General features: G+C 37.5%; 2 protein-coding genes across 2 annotated transcripts; one reads left to right on the top strand and one right to left on the bottom strand.

Moving 5' to 3' along the window:
- The first annotated feature begins 4023 nt into the window (after window positions 1-4023).
- On the top strand, window positions 4024-11117 carry LOC122645528 (sm-like protein LSM8). The gene is made up of 5 exons (XM_043838839.1): window positions 4024-4168; window positions 5980-6020; window positions 6109-6183; window positions 10679-10731; window positions 10841-11117. The coding sequence occupies exons 1-5, from the start codon at window positions 4132-4134 to the stop codon at window positions 10929-10931; spliced, it is 297 nt and encodes a 98-aa protein (XP_043694774.1). The 5' UTR covers window positions 4024-4131; the 3' UTR covers window positions 10932-11117.
- Window positions 11118-13789: 2672 nt separating this feature from the next.
- Window positions 13790-20558, bottom strand: LOC122644601 (probable signal peptidase complex subunit 2). The gene is made up of 5 exons (XM_043837981.1): window positions 20405-20558; window positions 20173-20324; window positions 19952-20033; window positions 14314-14456; window positions 13790-14003 (listed from the first exon to the last, which is right to left on the bottom strand). The coding sequence occupies exons 1-5, from the start codon at window positions 20519-20521 to the stop codon at window positions 13907-13909; spliced, it is 591 nt and encodes a 196-aa protein (XP_043693916.1). The 5' UTR covers window positions 20522-20558; the 3' UTR covers window positions 13790-13906.
- Between the last annotated feature and the right edge of the window lie 1361 nt (window positions 20559-21919).

Genomic DNA, 21919 nt, shown 5'->3' with positions numbered 1-21919 from the left:
AGAAGGTTTCAGAAACAGAGTCAATAACCCATGATTTAACCGGGCAAAAGAAAATTTTAAACGATTCTTACCCCGTGAGCAACAGAAGCAATTCTCTTTAGAAACCCAAGTTGCAGCAACCAGAGATTTTCACTCTGATCACAAGCTCGGGGAAGGTGAATTCGGCCCTATTTATAAGGTATTTACCTTAATTGACAGTTTAATGCTGAATTCTGAGTTATGTAATGGTTTATTTTAAAATTATGTTAACAATTAGGGTTTTGATTTTTGACAATTTTGAGATTTGGGAGTGGATATGAGCATATCCTCATGATAATTGTTAATGACGTACCTGTGCTTCCTTTTCATTTGCTTTAAACGAGATTTCAAGAACTGCTCCTTGCTTCTCTGCTTCAGTTGATTCGCTCACAGTCCTCAATCTCACAAATAACTCCAGGGATTCCCACTTGCATTTCATCTCTGCGAGATTTTAAGGTGCTTAATCTCTCCTTCAAAAGCCTAAAATATGACATTTCGCCGAGATTCATATTTTCGGAGAAGCTACTTGTTCTGGACCTGAGTTCTAACAATTTCTCTAGTCTTCTACAGAGTAAAATTGCAGCAACAATAGAAAAATCTGGTCTAATACTTCTTGACCTCTCTCACAATCAGTTTTCAGGTGAAATACCAGTGGGTATTATAGAGTTGAAGAGCGTATAAGCGTTGTTTCTTTCACATAATCTGTTAACAGGAGAGATTCCAGTGAGAATTCAATATCTGGTCAAATCTGGCAGGCATTTCGGATCTGTGAAATCTACCACTTCGATGACTGTTGTGAGCTTCATCAGTTGAATAGCACTTCGACGACGGTTGCAAAGGGTTTGCAGAGCTGAACGGTGGCGGTGGGTTATTTCGATCGATTGAGGAAGGAGTGGTTCACTTGTTTTAATTGGAAGGGTAAAATGGTCTTAAAATTGTATTTACATAGAGTCAAGATTTTGTTTGAAGTCTTAGTATAAAGGGTACATTGGTCAAAAGAATTTCATATATTAACACCGTTCAAAAATGGGTAATAGGTAATATTATAATAGTTAATGGGTGTGTCTTAAAATATAGGTAAACGGTAGAGAGTGGCAGTGATAATTTCCCTTGAGAAATAAATACCCTAAATGTCATATTCGCATTAGTTTTACTTACCCCACTAGAATACGATTTCAGAATACGAGTTCATATCTGCAACCTACCTGGATAATTGATCTGGATTCCTAGAATACTTGTTTGACACTTTTTCATTAAAAACAGACAAAAGGACAGCTAATGTGCTTCCCTAAGTATCTAGAGCAAGCTGATCCTTCTTGAGATCCCTACATTCCCAAATAGCGCCGCCCCACCCACACACACAAAAAAAACAAAAAAAAACTGTTGTTACCACGGTTTGAAAAATTTCTCCCTACCTAAGTATCTAGAGCAAGCTGATCCTTCCTGAAATCCCTACATTCCCAAATAGCGCCGCCCCACCCACCCAACCAAAAAACAAAAAAAAACTGTTGTTACCATGGTTTGAAAATTTGGGAATTGGATTAGTGAATCGACTGTGATTGATCTCGATTTTGAGAATCGGATTGATGAATGAGTTATGATCGATCCTGATTTTCACCGATTTGATAGGAATGGTTCACACTTTCAAAAAACCTAAAAATACATTGCTTTTGGATCTAAAGACTGATTCTAGGGTTTTTGGAGATTGATTTCATCGATTTCAATTCAATTTGGATTGGATCCTGATTTTCATCGATTCAATATAATTGGTTCACACTTTCAAAGATCTTGAGTCTTAAGAACTATACATTATATAGGGTTAGGATATGAATTTGTTTCGATTCTACTAGTTCCAACGGTTTCTAATTGATAGATCCAGAAAAGGACCAATAAGCTATTGGATGGGTTGATTCCAGTTCCTAGTGGATCGATTTCGGTGTGATTTCTAGTTCTAGTTTAAAATTGAAATGCTTAGACGAGAATAAAGGGGTGGGATATTTTGAAGGTTTCTCGTAAAATTCTAAAAACTGAAGTTATTTGTTTGCATTGGGGTGATAAAGTAATTGACAACATGAATGGAATGCTAAAAACTATAGTATTTTGCCTGCTTATGTGGCAAGAGAATTATCTCGTTCCACCCTTCTTCAAAATCCTATCATATTCAATAGGATTTTATGGGAAAAGGTTGTGATATAGATTATTTTATTATTTTATCCCATCATTTACTACCGTTTTTTTTCTTAACCTTTGTTGCACTTTGAGTCCTTGATCCAATTACATGTGGAGCCCTTGAAATTTCCTTACCTTTCTTGCACCTTGACCCCATTACATGTGGGGTCCTTGACTTTTTGGCCTTTCCCATCCCTTTTTGCCCGTCAAATAAATCGGACCTAACATTTTAAGAGTTTATCTTGTCCAATTAACTATTGAATAAATATGATAGAAACTAAAGCGGATACCCTTTAAATTTTAGATCCATTTCAATTATATGGTTGCACATATAGAGTTTTTTTTTTTTCAATTATTCTGAATCATGCAACTATTTTTACAAAAACAACTGCTAGTGCAATTGGTTGGTACCTTGCCAGAAGAATGCAAACCTGTCAAGAGGTCACAAGTTTGACTATCTTGTCCTTCACCTTATGTTTTGAGCCTCTCATAATTCTCTAGTAGCAGTACTCAAAGTTCTATAAGGCATTATTAGATAAGTAGTAAAAAAAAATAACTTTTGTATACAAATTAAATTTTAAAAGATTTTACAAACTTATTTGTTTCATATAAGCTATAAACTCAAATAGTCACATAAGGGATGATATGACCTAGTTGTTAATGAAATGTGGGTATTAAATAAGCTTGGTATAGAAAATATGACGGTTGGTATTAGAGCACCCTAATTGTGAATGAAATGTAGGTGTCAAATACCCAAATAAGCTATGACATAGAAAATGTGGCAGTTGGTATCAAAGTCAAGTTCGTTTGTTATTCTCAATAAGATAAATATGCACATGTATGCTAAAGCTACATGTGAGAGAAGATGTTGAGGATTATAGAGGTATAGTCTCACATCAATTATTTGATACCTTGGATGTCTTTATATACCATTTAATTATCTCCACCTAATAACTTAAGCTCTGGGTTAGACTCCTAAGTAGTATTCTATAAGTTTTCTCACTTTATTTAACATGATATCAAAGCAATAGATTGTTCTTTTACCTAATGCTACAAATAAACTATTTAAGTTAAATGTGTTGGGCTCAGCACCGCTTGATTATTGATTATTATTTTCTTATCGGTTTCATTCGGTTCGATTTTCGATTTGTTATCGGTTGGTTCGATACAGTTCGATTTTCAAGTGGTCCCGTCATACCCCAGTCCAAAACCAATCCAATAAGGATCATTTCGGTTAGGTCTCGGGTTTTTTCGATCGGTCTTAATGGTTCGGGCTAGATTTTGACACCCTTATTAGAGACCAATAAGAACACATACATTGGTACCCCTCCCCGCCCCCACCTCTCGAAACAACGAGAACTTAAAAACAAAAATGAGAGAGGCAGAGAAAAGCTCAGACAAGTTTTTTAAAGAAGCGAAGCAGACGCGCTGCCAAAATCAACCAAGCATCTCTCACAACTCACAAGTAAGGCAGTAAGCCCCTTTTCTTTGCCTTACCGCGCTCTCTCTCTCTCTCTCACAGACACACACTCACGCTTCGCTCTCCTGTCGGAAATTTATATCGCTGGGAAACTTTTGTGAGCGTATTTGCTGGATTATCTAATTATCACGGTTTGCTAATATGTATCCTTAAATGTATTGCCCCTGTTTATGTTTGTGAAATTGTCTCAATGAATGTTTGTTGCGGTTTCGTGGTTTTAACTCTTAACTATATTTTTTGAGATTTTGACCACTATGTTGGGCTCATTCTGCTCAGACATTTTTAATTTCTGTAATGTTCAAAATGTTTTTTTTTCTTTTTTCTTTTTTTTGTTTTTTGTTTTTGGGAAATATGAGTATCTGAGTCGATGATGACGTGATGGGATCAAGCTTGTGTTATTTATTTTGCAGGAGAATTAAAAAAAATCTGAAGTTTAATAACTGTTCTTCAGAGGAAATTTAAAGATGTCAAGTGGTCCTGGACTCGAGTCCCTTGTTGATCGTAAGCAAACTCTGACCGATACTTTCTTGTTGCTTGCTTATAATGTTAGCTTTCATGTTTTATATTTGCTGTTTATGGCTTATTTCCTGACAAGAGTATTGGGTGGTTGTAAATGTGTGACTAGTGACCCTTGTCTATTGAGAAATAAAGAAAAAAGATTATTGGCGCTGTTATCATTGTGGTGTGTTCATGGTAAGGATGAGAGCGAGACTAGAGTTAACTTCAGAACTTTTAGACAGGCCTTTGAAATAAATTAAGTTCAAAAACTGAATTTTAGCATGTATGATATAAAGATGACAAGGCATATAACCCTGTCAGCTGGTTGGAAGCATGATAAGAGTACTTGGTTGGTGTATTTGAACTTCAAAGTATGTCTTGTAAGAGGGAAATATAGTAAAAAAAGAAGAAGCAAGATTAGGATTTTACAAAATTAGGGTTTTAAGGTGATGAGATTGAGTATGAAAGGGAAAGGGTAAATTTTAAAGGTGATAAGGTTAGGTTTGGCATTGTCACATGAAATATGGGCACAAATGTTGAATTCAGCAGACCCCAAAAACTAGGATCCCAGAATTTGGGAAGTATGCAGAATTTCTAGAAAATGTAATTCAACGCACATGACACTGATTGTATTTTAAGGACCAAAGACAAGCTCATTTTTTTGGGCCTTTGGATGCACTGACTTTGAGAGAAGTAATAGTATCTTTCATTAGTGAAATTTGGAAGACTTTCTTTCTCTCAATTCTGCCTTCACGTTTTATATATATCTGTCGATAACATTGTATGGCATAGTTAGGCTTTCCATTTACAATTAACAAAATTTTCTTAAAGAAAAAAAAAAAAAAAAAAAAAAACAGTGCAGTTGATAAACTGGTAAATCAGTCTAACAACTAAAAATAGAAACTACACTAATCAGTTTCTAATCCATCGATTTACTTATCCTTCATCAAACAATGCTAGGTTAATTCTATAGACTAGAAAGGATAATAGTTCGTCCATGAATTATCTAATATGCATATCAAATCTACCAACTCAACTAGTGAACCATGAGCAACTAAAGTAGCCAAAAAAAAAAAAGAAAAAGGAGCATGCGTACTTTAGTATTTTAAATTTTCACGATTAAAATTTGATGGTTAGCTGTAAACTTTTCACTTTGAAGCACAGTGGCACTGAAAATCTGAAATTAAATTAATTGCTCATGTTCATCACTTCAGAAGCATCTTACTGAAGGTTTTCTATGTACTGGATCACGTATCATCTGCCCTAGGTCGTGGTATTAAGGGAATAATTTTATGAAAGCATCACTCTACTTCCCACCTACAAATTAGTGTTTACTGTTTTTTGCTTCTCATTCTTGATCGGGACTGGTTCTGGTGTATTGTACTGTTTTTGGCCTTTTTCTAGCATTTTTAGTAATGACCTGTTGATATCTGAACTGAATGAGAATAGAACATGGTACAAGATACAAAGTGTTACACTACCTAGACCTGTAGAATTGCTAAAACTCTTGTTTTTATTATTGATGACCATAAACTGGTCAAGCTATGCATTAGTTCTGTGGTGGTTCTTGTGTTAGAGAATAACTTTACTCATAGCCGAATGTGTCTTGATGGGAAGCTAATCTAGCAACTGGTCTCTTTATACTAAAATCTAGGCGTTAAGGGTGGGGGGAAGGAGAACTACATATCACTTTATCAGAAAATACTTTAGTTTGCTGGCCTGGGCTTCATGTTTATTACTTACTAGTGATTGTAAAACTTTTTATTCCCACTTCTTTTAAAGTTTTAAAATGTAACTATTTTCTTTATGTGCAGAAACAATATCAGTCATAACGAATGATGGGCGTAATATAATTGTAAGTGGTTGAATTTCAGTAAAATATATTGATGAAATTTCATCTTGAAAGATCTATCGTAATATTAACTGCCATTTATGTTCATTAGGGAATCCTGAAAGGTTTTGACCAGGCTACAAATATCATTCTCGATGAATCTCATGAGCGAGTTTACTCCACCAAGGTCTGTAGCTTTATCGCTTTGATGTAACTTTATGTTTTAGTTAAAACCTTCCAGTAGCTTTATGGAGAGAAGCATTTTTTTTTTATTCTTCTTCTCCTTCTTTTGGCCCTACTTGTGGTATTGTTTCATCATTTTATCCTTGATTTATTTTGTTTGGTTGCAAAAAAATTTAAGCTCTTTTTCTTTCTAGATGAAATTTTCCTACGTGTGGGGATTCATTCTCACTTGGATAAATTTTTTATCATGTGGAGTGTGGATTGATAATTTGATCAATGGATAAATAGGGGGAAACCCCTTGGATCAGCCACATTGTCAAATTTGGCGGTCCATCTCAATTGTATGCCCCACCATGTATGTGTCATTTTCCCATATTTTCAACGGTCCTTGTTTCTTTAAATAGCCCCAAGTAGTTTGATGACTTTAAACAACTTTTGAAGCCTTAAATTGACATGTAGGAGTCAGATCAGATTGAAAATTTATTCATGTCCAGACTATGAATGGACATATATCCCCAAAGTTTGTGATCCATTAGATAATGCCACATGGGAAAAATAAGCTGTCTGTGTGGTAAGCCATTCCCACAACATTGGTGTTGTAGGAAAATTGCTCCCCCTTGTTTTTAATAAGTTTTAGTGTAATAGTTTTGTATCATGTTTACTAGTAAAGCTGCATTTGTGGTTCATACGATAACTATTAAGGACAATGGATTGATAGACCCTTGTGACGGCTAAAAAATAATACATAATATAGGGTTAAAAAAGGGACACCTCTGATAAGTAGATTTTCCAAACCCTGTGGGATCAGGCTTAGACTGATGATGGTATCGTGTCATCCTAAGTACAAAGAATGCCAAGCTATAACTTGTATGGTTAGCTTCTTCAAAAATCCAAACTGTGAAGCATCATTTTCCATGTGATCTTCCTTCTACGATATCAAGTGAATTGAACTTAACTTCAAACACATTTTAGTAGAGGTTTTTTTTTTGGTGATGCATAGGTTTTTGTCTCAAAGTACTTTTTAATTTATATTAATTCATAATGATTTTGCTGATAATTTAAGTATGATATGATTCACTATATGTATATACATTTTTTTTTGGGGGAGGGGGGGTGGGGAGGATAAGTAACCAAAATTTATTCTAAAACAAAGAAATAAGAACAATAGGTAATGCATCAACAACAACAGAGGACAAACTCTAAGGCACCCTCAAGGGGGTCTAATCAATAGGATAAGAACCCACATGCAGAGAATTTCTGTTCACCCCCCCCCCCCTTCTTGTCAGTTAAGGAAATAGCTGACCATAATCTCCAACAACAAAATATTGCCTTGCAAAACCAATGACCTTTCTTTCCTGATCCAATGAATGCATTTCCATGGCCAACCATCTATAAAGCCTTTAACCAGCTAATCATTGTCCTGAAGTCCCCTTCAACAATAGTACTGAACCAACCATTGGAAACTGAGATTTTGAGACCCTGTAAAGTAGCCTTGAATTCAGCAGGGTGGAATTATTCACACAATAGGACCAGAAATGACCATATTGTTTTGGGTTGTGACCTATGTAACTTTCAATTCTCATCAATAAAGTTGTTATTTATCAAAAAGGGAAGAAAAAACTAAGATATTTCCTTCATTTTAAAATGCACTACCTATATCAGCTGGGACTGGATTACCAAAAAGTTGCTGTCAACATTCAACTTACGTCGGAAGGCAGGGAAGTCCACTCATGCTGAATCTGTTGGGGAGCGAAGCTAGAGGAGACCAATGAAGGCCAGTGCTTCATAAAAAAGTCAACAAAAATGCCTACGAAAACCTCGAAATTGAAATGCTATCCAGTTATCTAGTGGTCCTCAGCATAATTCTCAACATTGGGTGGTTTCTTCCTCTCCTCAAGCACCTCTTCAGTAGACCTGTGTTGCTATCTTTGAACTAATAGTAGAAATAATAGCCTGTAGTTCCATTGCAATGCTCAACGTCAAGGGGCTTTGATGGCTGCTCAAGAGGCAAACTATGCCCTTCAGTATTAGTGGAGCTTTTGAGAAATGGACTGGTTCATTCTATTATTTCGTCAAAACCCTATAGGTGAGGGGAGACTCAGTTAGGCTGAGCTTCAATCTCTCATTCAAGATGAGTTCTGCACGGTGCTTCCTGAGGTTAATAGTTTAGGATGGTTTTCTCTTAGTCATTTGGTGGATGAGATCTTCAGATGCATTGCTAAGACCTTAATCTTTAGTCCACACTCTCTCTCAAACAGCCTCTTCCAATAAAGGCCAATATCTTTTGATGCTCTTGCCTAAGAGCGGGCTGGCGAGGATACAATGGTGAGAAATGGTGTGATGCTGCCCTATTATCTCTAATCACCTCATCCAGGGGAAAAGAAGCTCCTGTTCTCTATTTTCTTGCTCTTATTGTATACTGCGTAGCTAGTATCCTCCTGTTTGGCTCCCATATGTCTAGTGTTGGGGGTGCTCTGGCCCTTTGCGTATACTCCTTGACTTGTGCTTCTCACTCTTCATTTGGCTTCTTTTCTTAATGTGTGTTATAAGTCGGTTTCTCTGTCTATTCTAACCAAGTAGGTGGCTGGCAAGACTGCAACGATTACTGACATTTCTTAAAATACAGCAATCTTATAGAACTTCAATGGTGGTTATGTTAAAGAAAAAGTTACATAGAGACTCACATTTCTTGGAACTTTAGAGGCTGAATTTTCCATTTTCTCAGTTTATTATTGAAAAAATAAAACTTTTTCTGGAATTTAAAATAACATATATTTGGCTTTTACAGGAAAATGTAGTATATTGCAATGGTTGTAACAGAAAAAATAAAGAAAGAGATACCTAGACAGACAGTCTAAGAGAGTTTTCCAGACTTTCATCCATTTAATCAATGGCATATATTATACATGTATGTCATATGTATATTAGTTATGTTACACAATATACAAATCTATATACTGTAATACTATATCTGTATAAATTCGGGTTAGGATTGAGCTAGGCTGGGCTAAACCCAAACCTCAACCCTATGCCAGCCCACCAGCTGGAAATCCTAGACCAAGCCCAGAAATTTTGGACGTGATCGGGTTTTTTGGGCCCAAGTTGCTCCCCTAAGTGGCACCAAAAGTTCAGAATTTTATGACTTACACCATTCTTTTAAAATGAGAAGAAAGTGCTCTCCTAATGTGGCGCTTGTTTATCAATCCTTATATTTATTCCTTTCAATTTGTTGTCCACACTGACTTAACACTCTCTGTGGGAAATACCTGTACTCTCTTTCATTCACAATGACAGGGTTAGGATTCCTATGATTATAGTCCTTGATCCTTAGTACCTTAAAAAATATCAGTAGAGTCAGAGGAACACACCCATTTGATTTGGAATTGGATAAAATATCTTTTTGTGTTTGAAACCTTTATATCTGACCAACTGAGAATGGTAATGGGATCTTTTCTTTTCTATATGGAGCTCCCTTGTTGCCCAATCGGAGTTTCCTATAAGAGGCTTCTCTGGTTGCTTGAGGCTTGAGCTGGAGTGTACAAGAGAGGATGGCGGTGAAAAGAGACTCTTGAATGTAACACTAAAGAACACCAAAGAAGATAAACATTATAGCAGTTCTATGTGTGGACCTCCATTTGCACCCTCACAGGGTTGTACTAGTGCTAGGTGAGAAGGCTGAGATGGTGCATTTGTCAGAGTGCTTGAAGAAATAGGTTGGAGAGTACTTCGGGGAGGAGGCAAAGGGAAATTTGTGTAATGGATATTTTACTTGACCTGATATTCTTATTGCTTTTTTCTACTGTAAGTTTGGTTTTCAACCTCATTATTTGGGCCGTTTGGCACGTCGAAATATCTGGGTGACTTAGGTGAAGAGTAAGAGTGGAGCTGGAGGTGTTAGCTTGTATTTTAACAACATGGATCAATGGTTATGGGATGCCAGTTGCATTTAACACGAAAATATTTCGAGAACATCACATTCATAGCTACTAGAAAATCCTATTAGTGAGTAATTTGCTAATTTTGCTGTCATTGGCACATTTTATGCTGGGCAATCAAATGACATGGACTTGGATGTGTTTACTTTACCTTTTCTCTTCTGTGGATTATGGTTTGTGTTGTTTTGTGCATGGATTGTGAACTTATCATATTCATATTTACAAAACAAATTGGTAATTTTGCTTTCATTGGCACATTTTATGCTGGGCAATCAAATGGCAAGGACTTGGATGTGTTTACTTTACCTTTTCTCTTCTGTGGATTATGGTGTGTGTTGTTTTGTGCACGGATTGTGAACTTATCATATTCATATTTACAAAACAAAATTGGTGATGACAGTACATATTGGCTTTTTCATGATTTGTTGTCATTTTCACAACAAACTCAAACATTTTTTCCACACCTTTTACCTGTTCCTTTCCTCAATGTTTTGGAGTCTGAAAGTTTCTGCCTCTTCTTTTAGTTAAATAACTAAAGTTCCTCAATTATTCCCTTTTTGGCAGGAAGGTGTCCAGCAACTTGTATTAGGGCTGTACATCATCAGGGGGGACAACATGTATGAACATCTCCTCCTTCATTTAAATGATTTCTTTACTTTCATTGATTGTTTTGTCTTTATTTTTCTGTATAACTCATGTATACTCCCTCTGTTTTTGCTCTTGTAGAAGCATTGTTGGGGAATTGGATGAAGAGCTTGATTCGAATCTGGATTTGTCAAAACTGAGGGCACATCCCCTCAAACCTGTTATCCATTAACTGGCAAGAATGTATTGGCATTCTAAACCATGTTTTTAGACTATCAAATGTAAAAGAAGTTAAGACAAGTAGACGAAAACTAAACCCAACTCAAGGGGTAACACAGGTGTAAGGAACCCGAAATTTTGATTTTTACCACCTACCTATATTGACAGGGAGATTGCTCCCCATTATTTTGTAGCCTAATTTTTCCATGAAGGCATACAATTTTGTACTAGTGTTAATCACTATCCAGGGCATAAAATGTGTCTGGTGTTGGATCTACAGATCTAATTGTGGATCTGAAATTGTGCAGATCAGTATGCCAGTTATAACCATGACTGAGAAACTGCGGGCAATATATTTCCATTCTTGTACCTTAATACCAGATTTGAAGTGTCATCTCTCAAGTCACTATTACAATAATTAGATGGAAAAGGATTGAATTTTGGGTCCTGCAATTTTGGCCTCCTTGAGACAAACTTGTTCAAATCAACTTTGACAATCAATCACATATTGACTTAATAAACGTAGGAGGATAGATGAGAATGTGCTACACAATTCTCTTCATGTACCTGTAACACCACAAATCATAAACCTATAAGTCACCAATTTTTTCTAGCTAGACAGAAAGATCCAAGAAGATGATGATGGATGAGGATTATTGGCAAAAAGCACAACAAATGTTGGGGTACAGTCTTGAATTCCATTGCATAAATGGGCCTATTCTAAAGAGCCGTTGGGAGGTCATAGGCTTCGAATCCTGGAGAAATTTTTTAGGGCTATATAGGATGAGGAAGGGGGATTATAGCCTATTCTCCATTAATAGTGAAGTAGATCCAATCTCATTGTGAACCTATTCTCCATTGATAGTGAAGCAGATCTAATCTCACCATGGACATAGGCAATCTTGCCGAACCACATAAATCCTTTTGTGCATTGTGTGATTGTTTCGGTTGGATTGGGAAGAGGGGTAGGAAGGGAGAGAAAAAGTAACAACTGATAACCCACTCTCTCTCCATTCTTAAATGAAATGAACTAATCCTAGCTTTAATTTTTTTTTCTTCCAAAATTGCCCTTATCTGAAAGGAAATTTCATTCAAAGATCTCTGACTCCCTATAAACCCTAACAAGGGCCTTTCTCTAAAAAGATTATAGGAAGTAGTTTTCTGTCTGGGAGTGTGGCCTACACCAACACTCTCATGTATCTATCTCTCCTCTTCAAAACAAGGGGGCATAAGTGTCTTTTCATATGGGGAAGAGAATGATAGACTCATGGGAGTGTTGGCATAGGCCAGATCCAATTCCTCTCTAGGGAGCTCAGCGCCCAAGGGGCATCTAAGGGTTGGGCTGTGCCGCACACATCTCGATGCATGCCTAGGGATGTATGCAGCACAGCCCAACAGTATGATGCTCCTTGGAGAGGAGCTCAATCAATGTAGGCCACATTCCCAGACAAAGTTCTTTTTCCAAAAGATTATTCACGAGATGAAGAAGAAGGGAATATTTAAGTGACATTCATTTAGGGATGTAAACAAATAGTCAAAAATCTGAATTCGACTCGCATCCTTATCCATTAGGGGTATTCGTATCTGGTTAGAGGATATCTATATTTGAATTCGGATAACCTGGAAAAAAAATATATTTGATTCGAGTACATACATCAACAAATATTTAAAAAAATAAATAACTAATGATCTTGAATGTTCTTGAAGATTCGACAAGTTCTAAAGAATGAGGAAAGTAGCTAAGACAATTGAAAGACATGGATTTGAGAGTGAATCATATACCCCCGAGTGGAAGAAGGTGTCAGGGATGTAAATAGATAATTGAAATCAGAATTCAATTCACATCTATATCTATTTAGGTATATCCATATCCGATCAGGGAATATCTAGATCCAATCACATTTGATCCGTTTACATCTCTACATTCATTCCTTTTTATCTCTTAAAGAGACAGACTGAGTGAAAAAGATTGTCAAACTCGGTGCCACTGTTCATCCACATCAATTTAGACGTGTTGGCGAGAGTAAACGAATGAGGTGCAACAAAACAATATCATATATAGAAGGGCAACGAGATCATTTAATGTGAAGAACCTTAGAGAGAGAGAGAGAGAGAGACAGAGAGACACTTTTTAAGCAGGTATAAAAGGATTTTCAAAAATAAATTGAAAATGACGTACCATTATGTCACTATCAAAAGGTATCATTGTCGCATGTGAAATGACATTAATACCCTTTGAGGGGTGTCACAAAATCCCAAATATAAAAATGTTGATATTAAAATTTTTAGTTCTCAAAAATTTCTGAAAGTGCATTTGCTTGCATCTCTCTCCCCACCCACAAAAGATACAGATCATTATCCTTTCTGGTTCCCTGCCCAGTTCCTCTCATAGGAGGCCGGAAATGACTACCTAACCTCCTACCCGAACACACTGCCCTACTAAAGTTAAGTTGTCATTTCCGCCTCCCTATAAAAGGAACTAGACAACCATACCAGGCAAGGAACCGGCCAGGATAAAAATTCCAAAAGATACCAAAAACAATTTCGAGTAGCTGTGTCCTAAGAATAATTCGTGCAAACGAGGTGGGAACCATCGCAAGAAATCCCTCAACTCTCCGTTCCTACACATTTTGTTGCGCAAGCAACCAAAAACAAAAGACAGAGGACTCATTAGTCTTTTCCTTTGGGGGTGGGGAGGAGAGGGTTTGCAAGAGCAACCTACAAAAAACAGGTGATCATACGGATGCTTAAGCTGAAATCAAAATCTATATTTTAATTTAAAATTTGAGAAGCGAAAGTTATCAAAGCGCCTTAGCTAACTATATGCTAACTATGAGACCCAATATCGGTTTCTGAAACTTTTTTTGGGGGGAGTGGGTGCTTGTGTCTCAGCAGAAACAGATTATGGAGATTTATCAAGTTTCCCTGTGTAGCTGAAAATATTTTCCTCCCTCTGGCCCAAATCCACCGCATGAAGCAGATACACATTCACTTGTTCTTCCTGTATTCTCCAGTATATTGGTTGATTAGTCCATCAACATCTTTCCAGAATAGACCCTCCACCAGAATTCCATCTTTGGTGAACCTGCAGAATTACATACAAATTCACTCACCAGAGAGGTAACTCAAAGGTGCAGACTAAAATAAGATTTCTTTCATTAGGGTGACTCAAGTGAGGCCTCCTTTGAAATCTGTGAGATATGAATCCACTTAGCAGCCATCTACATTCTTGTACTGGCATATTGGCATGACCTCTCTCACATATCTGAGAGTTTCTAAGATGGTCATCAGATAAGTATCTTTCACTATATCCTAAACCTAGAGAATATGAAAGAACCTTGAATTGGACAACTGCTGAAGGGGGAGGGAGGGGGTAGAGAGAGAGAGAGAGAGACCATTGAGTGACGCTCTTTGTGAACTCAACAGGTTTCCTGGCAGAGACTGATTTTGGATCTGCACTGGCTATTGACAATGTGTACATGTCAGAGAATCTTGGCAACTTGGAAGAAACTACCAGCCCAGTGCTATTGAAGGAACCCTGCAAGAAACAAATGCAAGTGAAACAACGAAATCAAATAAAACCTTTTCTTTTGTTCTTTGACACGTGAACCTTTTCTAGCTTTCCAAGAAGTACAAGATTATAAGGTTTTCTAGTGCACTATCTATATCTTTGGTCTGTTCTGACTACCAATTACCTCACCTAACAATTTCTGAAGGATTTCATTATGCATGTAAGTGAAACTACAAATAACCAATAGAAAGGAAACAAATGAAGATGATAGAGAATTATAACAGCCCCTCAATTATAAAGGACGTATAGGGACCAATTCCAAATTGATACCCTTGTGACGAAGCCGCCCTACTAGGGAGCTCAAAGGACAGCAAACATACATTGTTCAGTCTGAAACTTATTGGATGCCTATCCAATGGCTTTTATCAGGGCTATTAGCCACTGTTTTGTTTTAGCATATTTATTAGTCAGTATAGTCAGTTATCTTCGTAATTTTCTCGAATAAACTCCTCCACCCCCCCCCCCCAAAAAAAAAAACAAATCCACATTCCACAGATTGTGAATCCTAGTTCAACCCCTAATTTCACAAAATTCCAAACCTATCCTTTTCAGTACAAAAGCTATACCCCTTAAGCATAAAACTTGAACGGAACCCCTTATTCCCCTTATATTGTTCCACACGCATCAAACCCTAGTCCCTATTTCATCACATGCAGGCTGATGAAACAGGTCTTACTAACAATAAAAGGGGAACAAGGGAGGAAACAGAAAAGAATAAAGTTATGCATGCAGTTTGGTGTTAGTAAAGCAACATAGCAATAAATGATTGCACTACCAGTCAAGAATAAATAAAAACACAAGCAAACATTTCTCATCTAAAACCAACACCTGATACCAAACAGTGAATGGGGGGGTATTCACACAGGAAGATTTTACGATGCCAAGGAATAGTTAATGTTTTTTTGTTGTTTTGGGTTTAGTATTTTAATGATGACATCGTAACGTTCTGGTTTGTAAATCTCATAGTTGTCAAGGCTAGGCAAAGCCAATGTTCATTCAATTTTTTTCCAATTCGACTGAGAATCGATGGCTTAGATGCTTTTATATAGAATTAAGCAAAAGAAATCCTAATTCTATCCTATAACTGAAAACAAAAGTTAACTCAAATCCCAACTCCTATGTGATCATCTCTAATTGCAATTACAAAATAACCAAACTACCTCCTACGACTCCAGCAAGAATAAAATAATTAAATGATAGAGAAATATCCCTAATCTATCCATCGTGTAGCTGCATCATTAAGACTTCAATTGCATATATTTTGCCGCTATATCTTATCCTGTCATCTGAATTACTAGTTAGACTTCAACTAGATTTCTCCCCAAAGACCTAACTGCAGTGTACAAGAGTAATATGTCCAACTCTGTGATCTGCTCTTTCAATAAGCTGGTTTGCCATTTACACTAATTTTCTCAAAGAGGGAGAGATTTTTGGATGATGAAAAGAGAAACAGCAGATGCTAGTGGATCCAATCTCCCTCCCCATGGTCAAGATAGAATCTTATAGCTGTTCCTCAAACTCAAGTCTCTGAGGGCCTGATTGATAATATTTCTGTTCCACAAGTGTTTCTGAGCCAGATTTTTTCTGTTCTCGGGGAATATTTTTGCAGGTGTGGAACGTGTTTGGTAACATAAAAGTGGTTCTGAGAACCATCCCCTTCATCATGCCATTCCCTCTGTACCAAGATTTTTACATTCCTTTGCACAGCAGAGTAACCCCCTCCTCTGTTATTCTTCCTGTCATTCTCTCCTTTTCCAACCTTTAAAGGAGGTGTGAGCTCTGTCAACTCCTTTTCATCCCGTACTTCTTCATCTTCACCCTGAGCCCCATCAAAATGGGATGAGCTTTTTTGAGCATCATCCTGCCACTGTAAGCTTGGAACTCAAAGGAGAGGACAAACCATCTTGACCACCCTCTCAACAGGTTCTAAGGAAACTAACTACTACATTCCATGAAGTTCAAACTTTTGACAACTCCTGGGGGAAAAAAAGGAACTCCAACAACGGGCTGCTGTTTCGAAGGCTCAGGATTATTCTTCTTGGATTCTCCCCAGAAATCTTCGATATTGTAGATGACGGCTATGTAAAGAGAGCAGCTAGGGCAATGAGCGATTTCTTCCCCAAGTCTTAGCTCCTCCTTGGTGATCTGGAACAAGTCACCACATGGGCACGGATCGGTGAAAGCCTGGAGATCTTCATTCCATTTCATGTCTTAGATCTCTGTATCATCGGACGACATTGTTGTTTAAGCCTTTAAATTGAACATAACTAGAAGAGGAAGTTCAATCAATGAAACCAAAAAGAAGAGAATCAGATGAAGGGCGATTTTGAGAAGATTAGGGTTTATAAGTGCTCCCAAAAGGAGGTTTTCCCTTTGACTGGAGGAGCTGTGTCGATGGTGGTGCAATGGAGGTGGGAGTTGCAGGTGTTGGGACAGGAGCAGGGTGGGAGTGTGGGAAAGGGGGAGATGAGAGAGACGAGAGAGAATTGAGTTTTTTTCGGCTTGGCAAATGCATATTGAGAACAACTTGGGATTGTGATATGGCTCAAATAACAAATGGTTGTTTCATAAATCATTACACCCCCCCCCCCCCCTTTTAACTCAATACCATTGAGCAAAAGGCACCACATGATACATGTCTGGCCAACTGCACAGCTCTCTGGACGAGGGGAGTTGGATTGCAAAATTAATCATACAGTCAAATAAGAAGCTAAAAAGAAACTTTTGACTTAAAGTCCTTGAACATCCCCATCTAAAGATTTCACATTAAACATTGTTTATTCAGGATTAAAGAGAAAAAAATATAATCAATAAGCAGTTTGCAGCCACCAAAGGGAATTATGTTTTGCTGAAAGGTCTTTACCTACTTCATATCTACCACTGGTTGCCTTGAGGCAGGAGAAGAAAACCATCAAGAGATTTTCAACTATTATATGGAACCCCTGCTCCTAAGTTGGAGTTGTCCATAATTTGACAGTTTGAGTGCATGCGCACATGCACCGGAGTGGGGGAGAGATTTTGATAGTTACTTTTACCTCATATATTAAAAAAAGCTGCAATGATTGATGCAATCCTGGGTCAAAATACCCCGTTGGGTTTGCCATGGGCTCACTCATATACTAAATACCCAAGTTACAAGGAAGGAGTGGCAAATCAGTAATTTATCACAAGTTTTCAATGGGCAGTGGCAAACTTGTGATAAAGATACAAGTGGGGATTATATTTATTAATTAGGGGGAGACTTGGAATAGAACTAAATAAAGGGTAAGGAGGAACAAAGGGGAGAGGAGGTAATTTAGACAAATAAATATTATATAGAGAATTGAAGGCCAACCGAGAGGTTGTTTTCAACCTCACGACCAACAGAAACCAGCAGCAACCTGGTTCTGTTAATGAGGTGATAACTCCCTCATACGAAGCTCAATCAAAGATAAATTTCGGGGTAAGAATCCTCACGAACTACCCTATTTAGTGCAGTTTTTATCCACGTGAAATATCAACTCAGAGATTGAAGTCAAGCTACTGAAATTATACCTGTCGTACGGGAGTTAGCAGGTCTGGTTTGCAAGGTTGGATCTCAAGGTTGAAGAAGCCTTTAGGCCTGGGACTTGGGAATTTGATTCGCCCAAGGGAAAGGTACCTACAACTCAACTCTCAGGGCCAATCGACAAGGGTTAATGATTCAGCAAAGCTCCCTCTCGAATCTGATAGTACCGCCCAACACAAAGAAACCCAATAACCATTGATATAACAGAGAAACAGGGAAGCAGGGGATGGGGACTGAGATTGAGGAAGAGGAACTTGAGAGAAATAGAAAATAAAGAAGAAGATGAAGGAAGAGGAGAATAAGGAAAATGAAGTTGAACCTGAAAAGAAAAAAGGGGCAGGGAGGAGAAGAAGAAGGCCACCTGCCTCGCACCACACTTACAACCGTGAAACAATCTCAAACTCAAATTCCTTTCTTCAAATCTGAAATATTTGGTAGATACAAGCAGCATGTAAACAAATGAAAGACTCTTACAATTCTAAAACAGAAATAGAGGTGATATTAGAATAGAAAAGTACCACTCTTACATGTCCAACTTCCTACCAAAATGAAACAAAATAAATAAATTAAAAATTACATATTATCCACCTATAGAAAATAAATCTCTAGTTATCCTACCAGACCCAATCCCAATTCTGACATGGTTCTCTGTCAGGGCTCTCATACAGAATTTGGCCTGGTCCAAGGAAGTGCTCCTACATCAATGATCCCAAATTCGTACACCAGAGTCAGCATCATTCATTCATGATCCATGAACTTTATCAAAGATTCTTCCTACCATCTCCCTCACTGGAAAAAGGGACTCCACAAAACTAACATGAGAAATAAGCAGAATTCATAAGTGTCTGCCATTTCCTACTGGAGGCCTCACTTTATTGATTGCAGGAACCTCTAGAGTTTTAGGTCCCACAAATATTGAAATCTTTAGCTACGAGGTCTTCTTTATTTAGTCCATCTAAAAAAAAGATTTGGTAACAGTTTAAGTACATATAATATGAAAACCTGGAGATTTAAAGTTAACCACATAACGAATTATCCAGGCTACCCAAATAAAAAAATACAAAATGATACACCAAAGATACTCAACAGCTGCAAATTCTCTGCTACAGCTCTATACCCGAAGACCAAAATACTCAAACCTATAACCTGATGCCTGGAACTAAAGGCCAAATGATTCACCGGATGCCAAAACTTCCTATCAAGACACTTTCTCACCAACACCTTATGTACCACCTTGCTTAATCCCTATTCATACCCCTATGATTGTGCACCTTGGTTCTCTATTAGTTCTCCTTGGGTTCACCAATTTACAAACCGGTCAAGGAGTTTCATCATCTCTCTTGAATTACCTGCTACCATAATTTCCTCAAACCCTTCCCCTATCCTAGTCCACATTATCACTCATCTAAGCATACAATTATCAAATATATGAAAATTTATCCTTCTGTAACTCTATCTGTTTCCATTATATCAACTTTTGGCGAATTATACAGAGTAATCCCCACCATCCTTGCCCAATATGCTAGCAGGTGCACATAACAGAAGATGTAAAAGAGCCCTTTAGGTTAAAATATTTAGCTCTTATTCTCACCTTCCATACAAATTCACAAAGGTTAAAGATTTAAGTTCAAATTAGTACTTTGTATGGACATCTTAACCATAAAATAAAATTGTTCTAAATATGCTAATAAAGGTTCCTCAACTAATCCTCCGCTAAACAACCACTAGAGCATAATGTAAAAGGATTTTGCAATAAATGAATATGTACACAACCAAACTGTGAATCTAATCAACAACGAGAAATTAGTTCTTGTACAAAATTTTATCTTTTGAATTTTATATGGATTTTATTACCAAAAAAATCCATATAATTCAGACCAACAATTCAATACCATCCCGAATTAGAGAAACTTACAGGGAGGGCATAGGTGAATACGATAGCGTTCTTCTCCTTAGTGAATATGATCAGCTGCAACAATCCATTGAGGACAATATACTTGCCAGTGTCAAAGATTGAACTTGCTTGACGAAGTTAGAATCATAAGAACGCCATGAATTATTTCTTACAACATAAATAATACAGAGAGAAAGAACGAAAAATCAAAAAAAAAAATCAACGAAAAGAAGAAAGGATATAATATGATGCATCCGATTAGAAAATTTCTGTTCTCAGGGAACTTCTTCGGGTAGAACTGAGCTACGAGAGCAATGATTACGATAATGGTTCCCATAAACAATCTTATATTGCTCATCCTCACATCTTCCACATATCCGCGACTGGCAACAATCTGCTAGAAGAAAAACTATTCAAAAAAAAAGAAACAAACCTTCAATAATTTGAGAGAGAGGGAGTCCATATTTGGTTTACCTCTGTAACGGATTCGTCAAGAAGATGTTTGATGGAATGAGGATCCATCAAATTAGCTTTTTTAGGGTTTCTGTCTTTAGAGTTACCATTGTTCGCCATTTCTCCCTTCTCCTGCATTTCGGAGGATTGTTTTCTTGATTTTGTCTGAATAACTGAAATGGGGATGCTGGTCTATCTCGGAGTTTTAGGGCTCTGCATCTATACAGGATAGATTTAGAAGCCGGGTTGCTTTGGCTGGGTGAACCAGTGCTTTATGAATTGGAATTGGACCGGTACTAGATTTCTAGGGTTAGTGCACATTTTTTTGAGCCGATTCTGGCCAATTCCTTTCCGTTTCAAATTGGAATTGTACGGCCCAATCTATATCACGATTCCAATATTTTAAACCCTGGTTGAACCTACCAGACCGGGAGGAGAGGAAACCACCAATTATGGGCAGTATTTTTTATTTTTTGATGAGAAAAAAAAAACAACAACATACAGCCTACAAGCCCTGCTTGTGCTTTGCTAAGTTACAAACTATGTTCAAGCAACCAGGATGCTTAAAAGTAGTAAAAATGATGTCTGCCCAGCAAGTACTAATATATATAAGGTCCTTAATATAAATCCATGGCCAAGGATAGTTAGTGGGGGATGGAAGGACATTCGTAATGTCAAAGTTAGTACACCAAATCTCCTTAATGTTTAAGCGTAATGACACAGCATGTTCAAGACCCGCTTTGATACTGTATAATTCCGGATCCCAAGGCTTGTAAGACAAAATTGATCTTGCATCAAAAAACAAAAATCTTCCATCCATAAAAAACGTATACGCCCAATTCTAGGCAGTATTGAGATCATAGTAAAGATTGGTATAAACGAGTTTCTCGTCGCCAATGGTGAAGAAGAATATCTTCTCCACTTCAATCGACATCATCAAATTGCATTAGGTGAAGATAATTTTGACTATATTAATTGGGGTGGTAGTGTAATAATGACTCAAAAAAGTCCAATCACATGGTCACATCACCATTGAGAAATAAATTAATCCTTCTTAAATGTCAATCCGGGTGAAGGAAAACTTTGGATTGAGCTCATCTCCAGGGAGCCCAGCACGCCCAGGGAGCATCTAGTTGTTGGGTTGTACCGCACACATCCCTAGACATGCATCGAGATGTGTGCGGCACAGCCCAACCCTTGGATGCCCCTTGGTGTGCCTTGGGCGCTAAGCTCCCTGGAGAGGAGCCGGATCCGAAAACTTTTGCCCAACATTAAGAACAACATAGTTATCTCCAAATAGTCAAAAATGAAAGCAAGAAAACATAATCTGTTCAAAATTAGGTTGTGTTGCTCAAAAAACTAGTATGGTCCTACGTTGCACTTGTGTGATCTAAAAAGATGGAACAAAGAGCACAAGAGAGTGTCGGAGGTGGCTCCAGTGGGGACTCTCCGATGGTAAAGCAAAAGTGTGAGAAGTGACTAATAGTGAATTCAAGGTTTACTTGTGGAGTTTACCACATATTTATACTTTGAATA

The sequence above is a fragment of the Telopea speciosissima genome, chromosome 11, assembly GCF_018873765.1.
Source record: "Telopea speciosissima isolate NSW1024214 ecotype Mountain lineage chromosome 11, Tspe_v1, whole genome shotgun sequence".
NCBI lineage: Eukaryota > Viridiplantae > Streptophyta > Magnoliopsida > Proteales > Proteaceae > Telopea > Telopea speciosissima.
The sequence above is the reverse complement of the archived record's forward strand: the minus strand, read 5'-3'. Positions and strand labels throughout refer to the sequence as shown.

What these genes read in the sequence shown, in the direction of transcription:
- LOC122644601 (XM_043837981.1), bottom strand. Translation starts at nt 20,521, where the DNA reads ATGCAGGAGAAGGGAGAAATGGCGAACAATGGTAACTCTAAAGACAGA. An exon ending in TTGACGAATCCGTTACAGAG is followed by an intron (nt 20,325 to 20,404) that starts GTAAACCAAATA and finishes TTCTTCTAGCAG; the next exon opens with ATTGTTGCCAGTCGCGGATA. An exon ending in ACAAAGAGCGTCACTCAATG is followed by an intron (nt 14,004 to 14,313) that starts GTCTCTCTCTCT and finishes GTAATTCTGCAG; the next exon opens with GTTCACCAAAGATGGAATTC.
- LOC122645528 (XM_043838839.1), top strand. Translation starts at nt 4,132, where the DNA reads ATGTCAAGTGGTCCTGGACTCGAGTCCCTTGTTGATC. An exon ending in ATGATGGGCGTAATATAATT is followed by an intron (nt 6,021 to 6,108) that starts GTAAGTGGTTGA and finishes TATGTTCATTAG; the next exon opens with GGAATCCTGAAAGGTTTTGA. An exon ending in ATCATCAGGGGGGACAACAT is followed by an intron (nt 10,732 to 10,840) that starts GTATGAACATCT and finishes TTGCTCTTGTAG; the next exon opens with AAGCATTGTTGGGGAATTGG.